This window comes from Engystomops pustulosus, chromosome 7 (genome assembly GCF_040894005.1).
Source record: "Engystomops pustulosus chromosome 7, aEngPut4.maternal, whole genome shotgun sequence".
Lineage (NCBI taxonomy): Eukaryota > Metazoa > Chordata > Amphibia > Anura > Leptodactylidae > Engystomops > Engystomops pustulosus.
Genome location: NC_092417.1, coordinates 36554355 through 36569800, shown reverse-complemented (window position 1 = coordinate 36569800; position 15446 = coordinate 36554355). Strand labels below are relative to the sequence as shown.

Below are 15446 nucleotides of genomic sequence, written 5' to 3'. Positions count from 1 at the left end.
GAAATTTATCAAGCAGATAACATTTGCAAACGCCCTGCCAAGTTAGGAAGCAGACTGTGAGCTGGACTGTGTGGGGGCGGCTGGACGGAGGGACTAACCAGATCATGAAATCCTGTAGACCCATGTCAGCAAATCTTTTCCACTCTTATCAAATGTGGTCAAAACATTAAACTGGAAATCCCTGCTAAAGACAGCGCAAGAATATAATCTCCACCACCAAACTTCTGAATATTCACCATCAGAAAAATCCGGATAATGAAGGATGCAAAATATCTCGCCAATTATAGATTGTGCCACCTGCAACATTTTACAAATGTTTTACGTACCGCCATCTGAGATGGCACTGCAACAAGACTGTATGCCGCACTATAAATGACCCATTGTATGCTGCCTGGATGGAAAGCCAATCCAAAGAGCCTCCGAGGCAGTTGCTCCGGATGTATTCCATGGAATTTCCCATGGGCAGATCTCAAAACACAATTAGGGCTCATTCTCCGGAGACAAATGTGGCGTTGAGAAAACGCCAGTCTATGCACCAAAGCACAACATCGCAAGAAGCGTTAACAGCATAACAGGAGACAACTTATGTCAAAAACCTCAAAAACAATTCTGATAAATTTCATATACAAGGCAGTCCCCAGGTTACATACAAGATAGGTTCTGTAGGTTTGTTCTTAAGTTGAGTTTGTATGCAAGTCGGAACTGTATATTTTATAATTGTAACCGCAGTCAAAATTTTTTTGGTCTCTGTGACAATTGGATTTAAAAAATGTTGGATTGTCATAAGAACCAGGATTAACAATAAATCTTAATTACAGGCACCATTGATATATGTTAAAGCTGTTTATTGTAGCCTAGGACTAAAGTATAGTAAATTACCAAAATCCAGAGGTCCGTTTGTAACTAGGGGTCGTATGTAAGTCAGGTGTTCTTAAGTAGGGGACCGCCTGTATATCTATATATGTTCCCCCATAGACGGCAATGGGCGCACGGGGTGTACAGGAGTGGTACGGTGCAGCACACGTTCGGCACCATACCATTCCGTACCCAGGAGAAAGATAGGACACGTCCGATCTTTCCCCAGAATACGGCGCCGTGCCCCATGTTTCTCTATGGAGAGGAGCGGGGGCGAGTGGCCCTCATCCCCTCCTCCTCTTCCCGGCGCGTGCCCACCGTACTACGGTGAATGTATCCATACATACATACATACAATAATATTATAATATAATAATAATAATAATATTATTATATACAATAATCAACAAATGTAAAGTAATAGATAAACTATGTAACTCCTGGGGTCGTCCTACAATGTAAATACTGAGCAATAGGACCCCCAATTTCTGCAGGCCAAAGTGTGTAATAATTTGATGAGTAGGCTATACAGGCAGTCCCCGGGTTACATACAAGATAGGGTCTGAAGGTTTGTTCTTAAGTTGAATTTGTATGTAAGTCGGAACTGTATATTTTATCATTGTAATCCCAGCCAGAACTTTTTTGGTCTCTGTGACAATTGGATTTTAAAAATGTTGGATTGTCATAAGAACCAGGATTAATAATAAAGCTTCATTACAGACACCTGTGATAACTGTTATAGCTGATTATTGTAGCCCAGGACTAAAGTACAATAAATTACCAACATCCAGAGGTCCGTTTGTAACTAGGGGTCGTATGTAAGTCGAGTGTTCTTAAGTAGGGGACCGCCTGTATAGTCTTTTTTGCACTGACTAGAAAAATTTAAAAAAAAATCATACTGTACAAAAAACAAAAACCTCTCAATTGTCCTGCTTCATCCTTACAGTACAACAAAAAAAGCTAGACTCTTAAAAGGGAACTGGTCGCTAGGTTTTACCCCACTAAACTACAAATCTCCTCAGGTAGGGTATGAAATGTCCTTTCTGAATTGGTCTTTTATGTGAAATCTCTCTCGTTTAACTATAAAAAAAAATGTCCCACAAAGGCCGGAAAATATGAATCTTCACATCCGCTTTTCACATAAGACGAGTCAAGTTTAGTGGTTGAAGGGGTAGTGTCACTTCAGAAGTCCACATCTTCGGTTTTATAGTATCTAGACATATGTTTATGGTATCATATTAAAGATAAGAATCTCATCTTTCACATCGCACCTAAGAGCTACAGAACTGGACATACAGACAGTTAAAATATAATCCAGGAGATGGATCTTTATTTGCAGTTTGTATTTCCAAGAATATCTTTAACTTAATGTACACCTGGTTCTGTAGCTCACAAAGCCATAAGCCTGTGATCTGAAAGAGGAGATTATCATCTTTAATATTACACAATCTGCATGTGTCTAGGTACTATAGAACAGAAGATAGAGGCTTCTGAAACGACACTACTCCTATAACCACAAAACTTGATTCATCTCATGAAACTGAGAAGAGAAGAGTCATATTTGCCTGAATTTGGGGGAACCTTTTTTTATTCAATTATAGGTAAATGGGTGAAACTTTACAAAAAAAAAAAATTCTAGAAAGGACATTCCATACCCTACTGGAGGGGGTTGCTAGTTTAGTGGGGTAAAACAGTTACAGGTTCTCTTTAACAAAAATGTAGAACATTCATATAAAAAGATACCGTACATCCCCATCTGCTAGTATGTCACTTGAAAAAACAATGTAGTTTGCCTTTGGGCTCCTTTGTTAAATCGATGCAGGACGCTGCCGTTATCAGAGACACCCCGTTCCCCACCAATCAGATATTGATGACTTAGGGTGATGCCACACATGGCGTTTTGAACCCGTTTTTGGTCCGTTTTTAAGCAGTCCGTCCATAAACGCATCTGTTTTTGATCAGTTTTAATTAAGTCAATTGGCAAAACCTGTCAGGGTGCTGTCACACGTCGCGTTTACTGCATGCGTTTAAAAACGCATTGCTACAGCTGAAGGGATATTTCCCTAATTAAACAGCTGTTAACACTTGCGTTTACAAAACGCAAGCGTTAACGCATGCGGTAACATCGCGGTTAACGCATGCGGTTGTTAACGCATGTGTTAACCGCGATGTTAACACCTGCGTTTTGTAAACGCAAGCGTTAACAGCTGTTTAATTAGGGAAATATCCCTTCAGCTGTAGCTGAAACGCATGCAGTAAACGCGACGTGTGACAGCACCCTCAAAAACGGATGCGTTTTTTAACGGACTGCTTAAAAAACGAACCAAAAACGGTTTAAAAACGCCATGTGTGGCATCACCCTTATCCTACATATCCGATGCAGATTTGGCAAGAGCCTTATTAACAAAAATGCTAATGTGCCTGTTTTTTTTTGAGGCTGTATTCACACTTCCATCTCATTTTCAGTCTTCTGTTTTTCTTTTTCAAATAGCACCAAAAGTAAAATTATGGATAGTCGTGATGATGATAGACCTTGATGATGTGTAATGTGGTCTGTCTGGTTCTGCCACTATATCCAGAATAATAGTTGACTAAACTATTCAATATGGTAGAGCCCCTGATGGGATCCTTAGGGTGGTGACATACGTGGCGTTTTTAGACCGTTTTTGGGCCGTTTTTAGTAGTGCGTTTTCAGATCGGGAAAAAAACGCATGCGTTTTAGACCAGTTTGAATTAAGATAATTGGTCAAACCTGTCAAAAACGCATGCGTTTTTTAAAATCTGAAAACGCACTACTAAAAAAGGCCCAGAAGCTGCCTAAAAACGCCACGTATGTCACCACCCTAAGAAGAAATGGGATCAGATCATTGACCCGGTGCGGCAGATATAATGATCTACTACTGGGGATGGGGTGTTGGCACCAGAAATGCATCTGTAGGGGAAAATTACCTTTTCTATTAGGGAACAAATGGATTTAGGTTTTTTTTTACCATATAAAACTCTGCCTAGCGAGCAAAAACATTTTGTAATGAGAACGCAATCCAGACACGAGAGTGTTAACTGAGCAAATCCAGATGAATCAAGACTGACCCACAAGCAGAAACATATGAAGCAGTAATGAGATGGGGAGAACATCCACCCACACGTGCAGCCAGGCCGCGCTCAGCGCTCACAGCAGCTGCTATATACTGACTCACAGCCTCCTCTATCTACCATCATCACGTCTCCATCATACCGCCAAGCCCTCAGCACTTCCCAACGCTGGAAGTCATGCAACCAGCAAACCCACGGGAAAGAAAACAGGAAATGAAAATCTCCTCAGACTCCAGCTCAGGCCTACATTCTTACAATGGTTTTACCTTGCGCACTTCGAGGGCTTTTCTACAGAGCTATAACCAGTGAATACGAGGCGTTGAGTAGTCTACCACTATACAACTCCGTATTGTGTGGTATAATTTGGGATAGGGATCTTAGTGGACTAAGAGCAACAAGTCTCCTGCTTAACAAGGACAATGATGTTATAGACAATAACACCTCGACAACTTACCACAATTTTTACAAAACCAAAACACACACGTAAATATTCAGCCCTGTTCGTTTTCCAAAAGAGACAGTCACTTGCTCCCATGGTCTATATTTAAGTCAAGGAGATGTCCATCTCTGGCATAGGGTGCAGTCACACAGTGCGTTCGTGGTCCGTATTTAAACACACTGAAAACACGTGTTTTTGCATGTTTACTGTGCGTTTGAATGGGTTTTTCTTCGTTTTTAGAAGTGTAAACAGCTGTAATAACATTTTCCCAGCTGATTACATTTCCGCAAATGAAGCAAATCGGATTCAAACCAGCCGAAAGCATGGTATCATATAAAAACACATGCGTTAAGGCCGGCGCCACACAGGGCGCTTTGTCTACGCTTGCAAACGCAGACAAAGTCGCGCCCACCGGGGCGGGCCTCGGCCCGATCGCATCGGCGTTTAAATTAACGCAAAACACCGGCGGCTCGTTCCCGATCGCAGGCGTTTCCATAGAAACGCTGATGCGATCGGGCCGAGGCCCGCCCCGGTGGGCGCGACTTTGTCTGCGTTTGCAAGCGCAGACAAAGCGCCCTGTGTGGCGCCGGCCTAAGGGGGATGCCACACATGGCATTTTGAACCCATTTTTGGTCCATTTTTAAGCAGTCTGTCCAAAAACGCACGCACTTTTTGAAAACGCATCTGTTTTTGACCAGTTTTAATTAAGATAATTGGTAAAACCTGTCAAAAACGGATGCGTTTTTTAACAGACTGCTTAAAAACGGACCAAAAACGGGTTCAAAATGCCATGTGTGGCATCACCCTAACTTCTACTCCATTCTAGGTTTGGGCATTTTAAAAAACTGAACATGTGGTTGCACCCTTAAAAACACAACATGAACAGACCAAGAAAGCACCATGTGATATCACCCATAGGTGACAACTGACTCGTTAAAACAGACAAAGTCAAGTTCACATTTACATTGTTATTAACAGTTTTTCACTCCATCAAAGTGGAAACCAAATAATGAAGATTTCCGGTTCCATCACGTAACGGATGGTGCCCAACAAATTCCACCGATTTATTAAGGATATTTCCTTGTTACTGATTCAGGGACTTTACTCAAAGACTCCATCACAAGTTCTATCATATATACTAAGATATATATATGGAAAAAGCGTGGGTGTAGGAACTTTGAACGGAGCGTCACTTAGGATCATTTCCTGATCATGTCAATGCCTTCTATAAAAGACACTCAAAGCCGAAATAATTACCAAATATGGAGAAAAAAAAAAAAGTATTTCCTGCAAAACAATGCTAACAAGCATACCCCATTTCCCTAGGGCCTTGGAACACCAGTCTGGTCACAAACAAGAGCCAGAGAGAAGGAAAGTTAACATATTATTAAAGAATGTAGATGATAAAGAACATTAAGCAGTGGGCCAAGGTTAATAATAAGATGTTGTATGCTTCCATATATAGATTCATCCGGTATGGTCTCTACAAAACGTTGGTTCCAGTGATTCCAAAAAAAAAAAAAAAAAAATTCTGAAATCACCATCTGTTACATTAGAATTTATTAGTGACCGCTAGGTTTTGGGTAACCATATAGCCTACACTTTCTAGTCTGTATGTATCCACTTCTAACTATTTGACTCATCAGACTTTGTCTTTATATATACTGAAATATCAATCATATCTAACATTTTCAGGATTGGACATGCTGGACTCCCAATACCATGACCAATACCTCAGATGAACCACCACCACAGGAAATTGCAGTGGCTCATTGCGTCGAAACCGAACCGGAACCAGGTACAGATGTATGGGGTATTTTTATGGAATTGGGATGAGAGTCCACATTTATGGAGATTTACCCTCACATGGATGACCCAACGAAGAAAATAAGGGGTGTAAGTCTTACATAAACACTAAAGTGGGGTACGGTTATACCTTGTGGAGACACCAGTAGAATAGATGATTTCATACGCAAAAGGGCAAAGTTTTACAAAATTTCTCTTCTTCAGAAGAAAATGTCAATATCCGACCAATTAAAGAACTTATTAACCAGAGTTTCCATAAGAAAGAAAGAGAGAGACAGCCATCTATGGACAGGAACACTGCACATCTGGCAACTGAGAGTCAAAAAAAAAAAAAAAACACCCAGTGTGAATGAAGGTATCATTTTATAGTAGTCATAAAAGGTAACACCACAAAGAAGAAGAACAAAGGACCTGATTAGTTAACTACAAAAATACAGCATCCCAACAATTGCTTTTTGGGCGAGAGCGATGCCCAAGGCTACCTCCACACGGATGTGTACCTCAAACAATGGATCTGTGATCCATTTTTACAGTTCCGGTGTGCGAGTGTGTTATAAGTCCGAGACGTATGTTCGCTTAAAAACCTACTCATCTGCGGATACGGACGGTATGTGGATGAGACCTGTGCATTATCCATATTTTTCACTTTCCCATAGACTTCTATGGGAAGGCATAGACCGGCAGAAGTTTTCCACACAGATCAGTTCATGCGACCACTGAAATTATTGTCTCAATGTGACAAGGAAAGAATAAAGAGATAAAAAAGGGGATAAAATCAACATTACTTTTCATGTAGCCCAATTCTGATACACGAGTTCTGATTTCTTAGATGTGGGGGACATCTTTAAGCAAATGACCAAATATTTAGCTTAGCCTCCAGATCTCGCTGCCTCACCTCTACTCATTATGGGGTCAGCGGTGATTAGAGACCCGCCATTTTTACAACAGGGTGGAAACAATTATGTTCACGTTTAGGAGTCAGTCACACTAAATCAAAAGCCACTTTGTAATTTGAAAGGTTAGGGATGTAGACAGGCCCTCTCCCTCCCATTCCTGGAATTCTTCAAGCTTCATTTCCCAGGTCTTCAAGACCACTTTATTTTTCTCTATAACTGTGGGACCAGGAGATTCAGTAACCAGTTAGTACTATCCGGTCCTGGAGACGCAAGCACTGCCTCCAGCCAGTAACTCTCACATGGCTACAAGTTCATTGCTCTTAAAAGCTAAGCCACTCTTCCTCATAAAAGTTGTAATTATGCATTTGTGTGGCTTAAAACAAGTCAAACAAAAGTATTTTACATTTGGCCCAGGAAACGCATGTGGATTGCCAATTGGCGTAAAATGCCCAGGCATCCGAAAGCCACAGACTCCAGCTTTTTGCGTGTCCAAAGTTACAGGCAGGAGAAGGCGACGAGCTTCAACGTAGAGGACCTGAAGACATATCATCTAGGATTTCTACCGTTCCGAGCACCCAAAAACATGTAAACCAAACAAAAAAGGGGCCACACACACACACAAAGACTACACATTACAGCATAGACGGCTTAACTGGATGGGAAAACTGGTATGGTGGCCATATTTCCAGGTCCTAAAACTGTTCATGGACCCAAAATCTAAACACCAATATCAAGAGTCTGTACCTCCCAATGGGACCATGTCTTGTAATGTAACCATGTTATCAGTAGAGCATTGTAATCCTATGGGAAGTCGTAGCATCGTAGATGTATCCTCCCCGCACTTCGTCCGGCAGGCTTCAGACAAACTATTGGGGTCCGTCAAAACGGACCTTTATTTTAGTCCGACCCCATGGACTGCACACATTCCTTCAGGCGAGTCCTTGTATCATACAGAAATATGATGTAAGGACTCCATGTTTAAGTACAGTTATAGTACCAGCTCTGCTATTAGACCAACAGACAGAGATTCCTTACATCATATTTCAGTATGATGCATGGACTCTCATCCTGTGCAATGCGTGCAGTCTACAGAATCGGGCCAACATACAGGCCAGTTTCCATGGGCTGCACACGCTGAGCCTTGAAATTCAGCCTAAATACAGTTCCAATTTGATTGACCAAAGATGGCGGGAACGACAACGCTGCAGTTTCTGTACCAAATTTGGATACAATGCGAAGAAGTATACATTTCCACATCAGTATTTTCATTTATTTTAAGCCTTTTACCGAGTATGGTTCACGTAAGGGAAGGCGACAACTTTTTCCCCCTTTTTCTTTAAATTCCCTTGACAGTGACAGACAACAAGGTTAAATTATCACTTAAACGTTGGTCAATTATTTATCGGGCAATTTCATTGTGTTCCTTAATATACAAAACGATAAGTTATAAAGTGACAAAGGTGTAGAGCGGCCTTCTGTAACCTAAGACTTCTCTCCAGCTGTGGCATAACTACAACTCCCATCAGCTGCAACCGGAGTGAATAAAAGGTCTTCTAACTAATAAAATTACCCTACTTTGTATTAGGGTGCATATATATTTATATATGGAATTTCTACTTTTTCAGCATAGGTCTGATAAGTGGAACACTATGGTAACGTTCGTAATATAGTGAATATGGTCTTAAAGTGGAATTGTACAATGAAGAGACTGCAGCACGCACATGTGTATCGCATTCCTACAAAGCACACTACCATCCATTATTTCGGTTTTGCTTGGTCCTGTACCTGTACCTTAGCCCCCTTTCTTTGCAATGAGACCAAACTGCATACAGACCATGTGACAGAAAGACATGACACATAGGCCTGCAATACAGCACCGTTCCCGCTTGGTGGCGACGCGGGGGATAGGCAACAGCCCCTTTAAACCAGCCGCATACATAAGAATTATTTTTTGTGTTTCACTTCTCCTTCTGTATTTCATCCTATGGATTGCTAAATCCACGGAAAAATAGGCATTCATAAAATTCTACACCCGAAGGGGAATGCTGGTTGGCATCAGCTCATACACTCGCACTCTACAGTTGCAGATTTTGGGTGCAAAAGTGAACCTGCAATGAGTATGGAGATTCCAGGACTTGGTAAAACATACTTTATATTGAACAATATAGAACGTGGTTAAAAATATGAAATAATTGCAATCTAATCTAATACATGGCCCCTAAATAGACAAGAACAAATGAGGACTTTTTTTTCAGATGGGGGTGGAGGCTTAAAGAGTGTCTTTCAGGGAGCATTCACATGTTCAGTTTTTCAGATGCAGTTTTTTAAGCCAGGTATGGATGATAATGGGATGAGACACATAATTGAAAGGTGTTCCTCCTTCTCCTCCTACTTTTACCTCATACCTGGTTTGGGCATCAAAACCTGCATCTGAAAGACTGAAAGTGTGGATGCACCCTCAGGGTGATTTGGGACTCTAAACCACCCAAAGCTCCTTATGGACTGGTGGTTTAGTGTCCCAAATCGAACTTGTTTTGGCGGGTGAAGTCAGCGTAGTACCCACCGGTAGATACCGCAACGCAAGAGGAGAAACAGGATCTTTCGGAGCGAGTTTAAAGGGCCTCATTGGGTCCGCATCCAGGAAAGTATAAATGTTAGTTTTAATTAAAGGCCACGGACAGCTCTCGTACAGTTCGATTTAGGACCCTAAACCAAAGGTCCATACAGTTAACGGTCCCCTAAATCGACCGGAGAGGTTATCGTTAATCAATGTGATTACACCAAGTGACAATTTCATGTAAAATAATTTGCTTTTATGCTTTGCAACTGACAGCATTTAATTATTTCTGTGCGAGAGCGGCCACGACCATTCAATTGGATTTAGTCCTGTTGCCCACAAGCTTGACCCTTGTGAACTGAAAGGACATGTGATTGTAGGTTCAGTCTGGAAGATCCTGCAAGCGGAAGGAGACCGGAATAAACTTTATATGTATTCCAGCACAAATATTCACCAAATATTTTACAATTAGAACAAAAAGCCCTATCATTACAGAATGGAGGCCGTGAGCTCAGCCTGAGTGGAAGGATATTGTTTTCATGGAGAAATTGTAGAACAACCAATGTGTTTGTGAATAAAAATACACTACAGGATCTCCAAGGAGCCCTACACACCCAGTATAGCCCGCATGAACGACAAGCCCTCTGCAGGTGTCTCATTATGGCGCAACCTATGTGACACTGTTACTGCAGTGTGAATGGACACAGGTATTTTATGAATGGAGGCAGAGGAGGAGGGGGACATCACGTGACGCCAGAGCCTCCCTGTTCTGATATTTCCCACATAGCTGTGTCAACAAGAAAGGGAGGGAAGTGCGGAGGGAGAGGCCATGGAGGGAGGAGAAGACACGGAGGAGGAAGGGGGAGACAAGAGCAAGAAGGAGGAGGGGGGAGAAAAGTAAAAAAAAAAAAAAGAAAGAAACAAGGAGAGGGAAGGAGTGATTGATCAAAAAATTAAAAAATGTAATAAAAAAAAGCTACTGTCCTCAAGTCTTTACAGCAATGGAGAGTCACCCCCTAGGGAGTTACCATTGACTACAAGCCAGAAGGCAGCAGGGAAAGTAGACGTGTTGTGTCAGTCAGTCCTTCCCACATCTATTCGGAGCTAACACTTCCCCCTGGCCCCCCTCCTTTGCACGCTTCCCTGTTTTTTTTTTACTTTTTTTTTTTTGTTTCATTTATATATATAGGCCTGGTTTTACTTAGAATTGTCGCCCCCCTTCCTCACGCCCCCCTTCACCCTGGCAGAGCGTGTAAAAAGGTAGCTCTGCCACCCAGTATTTTATGAATGGGATCCTGCTATGCAAATGAGGGCAATTCACAAAACAGTAGCACAACATGGCGGACGAAACAACTGAATAGACAGAGCACCGAAGAGAGGGCACAGTAATCATTACAGGGAGGGGGAAATACATAGTGGGGGCTGCTATAGTACAGGGCACACTAGTACGGTGGAAATCTGAGGTAAAATAGGAAAGTCACGACTGACGCTCCGTACACGATAAAGCTGTCTCCAGTATAGAACACGGAATCCAACTATATGGCTACATAGTAACAGGAAAGCTCTACACATTGTAACACACATTACCATTATATAACCAGCAGCACATGTACACAGGGCTGTCAGGGGCGGTCATGGGACAGGATACCATATTTAGTAGAAAATAACTGTACACTTCAGTGGCAACAGAATATCCACAGAAACAAGACATGAAGCAGATGGGGCCCCTGGCATTAGCCGGGACCAATCACTACTCTGCAATGTAACTGGCTGAGAAAAGCAATGGAGGACGACTGGATGAGTCACCCAGCAACACGCCACAGAGAACATGTATGAAGCCGTGTACATGAATGAAGATGAGGGATGGGGGGAAGATTGTGACAGACGAAATTCTATTGTTTCAAGTAATAGGCTGAAGTTCGGAGACTAACACTGAAATATATCTATCACACACACACATATATATATATATATATATATACATATAGACACACACATATATTGCATGAATATTGATATGGTACAAAATGTATATATAAAATTAGTATGTACACAAATATACACACATCAATACCACACATATCATGTATATAACATACTATATATGCATTAGGAAAGGCAAATCAAAAAATATTCACAAGTGTAAAACTAATTATATAGATATACAATATATCCAACCACACACAGTTTATTCCGTTTAGTATATACCTACATTTTAACTTGTGATATACTTATATTTAAAGTGTAATTATATAACTCACATACATTATATCAATATAAACTCGCACACAAATATACTTTACATACACACACACACAATATGACGACTTCTATGTGCATAGACTACACACATCATCCAGGCCATGCACTTGTGCACTTGAAAAATTGCCTTCCGATATCAGGTCGCCCTTTCGGCGCCTTTAACGATTTCACAAAAATATACATATACATGGAGAAAGGAATTCGAGGGGGTCATATGCCATAATCAACTGGTGCACTCTTACAACTTTGAAGAAAAATCTCCCATAATAAAAACAATGCATATAAAATGATATTTATAGCAGTAGCCACATTAAAGTGTCTTTTTTTTTATCATGCATAATGTGGGGTCAAAGATGTGACACAAGTGACATCCCATAGACAAGAGATTTGAGCCACATCCAAAATCAATGTCACGGTCACACCACATAAGGAAATCGTTCACCACACTCTCAAAAATTTTGTGAAATGGCCACAGATTTTAACCACAGATTGTCACCTGCAAGTTTTGGAAAATGCGCTTTATTTTTATTTTTTTTGCAAACACGGTAAGATCCAGGTAATGGATAAATACGTCGGATAATTCGCCAACGCCAATCTCATATGCGAAATGACACGCAAGCCCAAACAATAAAACTATTTCGTAAAAAAAAATAATAATATTTTAGGGAAATGGGAATATGCGTGTTCTCATGCATTTCTGGTTATGATCTGATATCGGAATTGTTTCGTCATGTGATTTCATGACAGGTGGGAAAATGGTCATTTATGGCCATATAGATTCTATAAGGATTCTATAGGGATTTGTGCTATAGGTGACATGTTCTGCAGGTAACTCTGCACACACCATGGGCTGGGATGCTGGGAAATGCAGGCACAGCAGCCATGATACATAGTGGGGTGTACATAGCACTACACAGGTGGCACTCACTCTGGCTCCTGCTCGCTGCTCATTGTCCTCCTCTCACCGGGAACCGATCACAAGCTGCCTGGACACGGCCGCGGAGCGGGGAGTCTCCCGGGAGAGCCGCATGCTGACCCGCCTAGGATTTCAGATCCAGATGCAAGAATTATCCGAGAAAGAAAACGCACGTCCACCCGAGCACACAGCGGGGAAGCGATCCACAGCCGCCGGGCCAATCCTGCAGCAAGCATCCGTGTGAGTGCGCATCCAGAGCGCCCCCTCCTCCTGCTCCGGCCGGCCACGCCCCCACCACGATACGCCTCCTGAGCCGTGCGGCCACGCCCCCTCTACAATACTCCTCCTGCTCCGGTCTCCACTACATTCTTCCTACCGCACGGGCCACTCCCCCTCCACTTCTCTGCTCGGGAGCGGTCACTCCCCCCTCCTCCCGCTCTGGATGGCCACTCCCCCTCCACAACACTCCTCGCGTTGAGACCGGCCACTCCCCCTCTCCACAACACTCCTCCTGCTCTGGTTGGCCACTCCCTCTCCACAATACTCCCCGCGCTGTGGCCGGCCACTCCCCCTCTCCACAACACTCCTCCTGCTTTGGTTGGCCACTCCCCCTCTGCAATACTCCCCGCGCTGTGGCCGGCCACTCCCCCTCTCCACAACACTCCTCCTGCTCTGGCTTGGCCACTCCCTCTCCAAAATGTTCCGGCTTCTCCTAGGGGAGGCAGCTCCTGCTCTATGCTCCACACATGACTACTCTGCATGTACTGACAATCCGAAAACCACATCCCCTCCATGCAAAGTCTATGGGGATGATGATTTCACATACAGATACAGGCAGTACCCCGAGTTACTTACAGGAAACCAACCATGAGGAATCTACCATTAGAAGTAGATGTGATGGTAGATTCCTCCCCCTGCCTCTGCCCTAATCTGTAATTTAATAATCCGGGAACCTAATCTAACTTGTTAAAAACTTTATTTTAGTTATATGTAAATTACCCTTAGAGGCTACTGGGGCGTGTACTAGCCCGGCCAGACTAGTACACGCCCCAGTAACCTTTGCATATAATTTACATATCACTAAAATAAAGTTTTTTACAAGTAAGGTTCCAGGATTATTAAATTACAGAATAACCTTCCGGGGCAATTTGGGACACCAAACCATCCACAGGTCCTAATGGTCCTGGGGTTTAGTGTTCCAAATTGTCCTTTTTGATTTTTAGATATTAGGGAAAAAAATGTTATACTCACCTTGTCCCTTATTCTCCTGACACCTGTGGGGATATTGGCCCGGATTTACTTCCTGCACAGCGAGATGAGGGCCGCCGCAGGATCTTCTGATGTGAGTCCGATGTGCCTCATAAGACTCACATCTAGGTAAGTATAAAAGTTTATTTTCCTTTTTTTCACATGTAAAGACTTCAAAAAGGTCGATAAAGACCTGTAGTAGGTTTAGGGCCCCAAATCGACCTAACAGTTATTTAACTTGAATTGATCATTGTTGCCTGGGAGATATGTGTTCTGTGATGTCAAAATGTGAACAGCATGATCAGGAGGACTGTTTGAATACCAATTCTAATTGATCCAGGAAATTTATTGGGCAATTCATAGGTCAAATAGTCTTTATGAATTTATTTGCTGTTAAGCTCCACCAAGCTGTCCAAAAAGTAATGAAACAGTTGGATATTTGCATTCAAAAGTTAAAGTAGTTCACATTAAGTTGACTTGTAAAGGTTAAAAAGAACCTGTCATCAGCAATTGACCTAAAAAAAACCACTACCAGAATATTGTCAAGCAGCACAACTTTTACTTATTGCTTCTTTTATGATCCAATGTAGTGACATTATCCAGAAAATCAACTTTGAAGTGTAAAGTCGCGTAAAGTCAAGGAGGAGGAAAGTTTAACACTGAAGTCAACGCCTCCTCCGCTGTGATTGAAGATCTGGAGATCCGGTTATTGATGTCTCTTGATGCAAACCATTAATTAAAATGAAGGGGATTTTCTGAGGAAGAGAGAGAGCTCTACTTCAGTGTTAAACTCTCCGCCTCCTTGACTTTATACAACCAATTACTTACTTCAAAGTAGATTTTGGGTCATAAAAAGAAACATGATCTGTAAGTTGTTCGGCTGCTTGACAACATACTGGTAGTGGTTTATTTGGTCAATTTCTGCTTTCAGGTTCCATGATAAGTGTATTTTAGGTTCATCCTCATATCCCTAACTTTTTGTGAGTATCGAACAGGCTGATCTATTAGACCTGAGAAAAGCCAATTTGATGGTTTCGAACACTTGCGTATTATGGAGCGGTATTAATTTGGTTGATTAAAAATTCTTGATACATTTAAAGAGGACCTGTCACCCTTAAAAACGGCACTAGGAGCTGCTTATTAGAGTAAGCAGCTCCTAGTACTACAACAGTGCCAGCAGTGTTACACTGCTAGCGTTATTGGAAACTTCCGATAACACTAGGAGACACTGCCGCGATGTACACTAGAAATGCTAGGGGGTGGGATTCAACGCTGGCCTATGGAGCACCTCGGACCGCCCCCACATGAATTGGCTGAGAGCTTTGAGAGCGGTCCGATGTTTCTACTGTACATCGCGGCAGTGTCTGCTAGCGT

The 15446-nt window shown here is 42.2% G+C and overlaps 1 protein-coding gene across 1 annotated transcript in view; it reads right to left on the bottom strand.

The window, feature by feature from the left end:
* The window catches only part of SPRED1 (sprouty related EVH1 domain containing 1), a 43910-nt gene extending 30805 nt beyond the window's left edge, over nt 1-13105 (bottom strand). Inside the window, exon 1 of the mRNA XM_072115446.1 lies at nt 12837-13105. Within this exon, the coding sequence (XP_071971547.1) occupies nt 12837-12859 (23 nt within the window). The 5' untranslated portion in view covers nt 12860-13105. The remainder of the gene's footprint in view (nt 1-12836) is intronic.
* Between the last annotated feature and the right edge of the window lie 2341 nt (nt 13106-15446).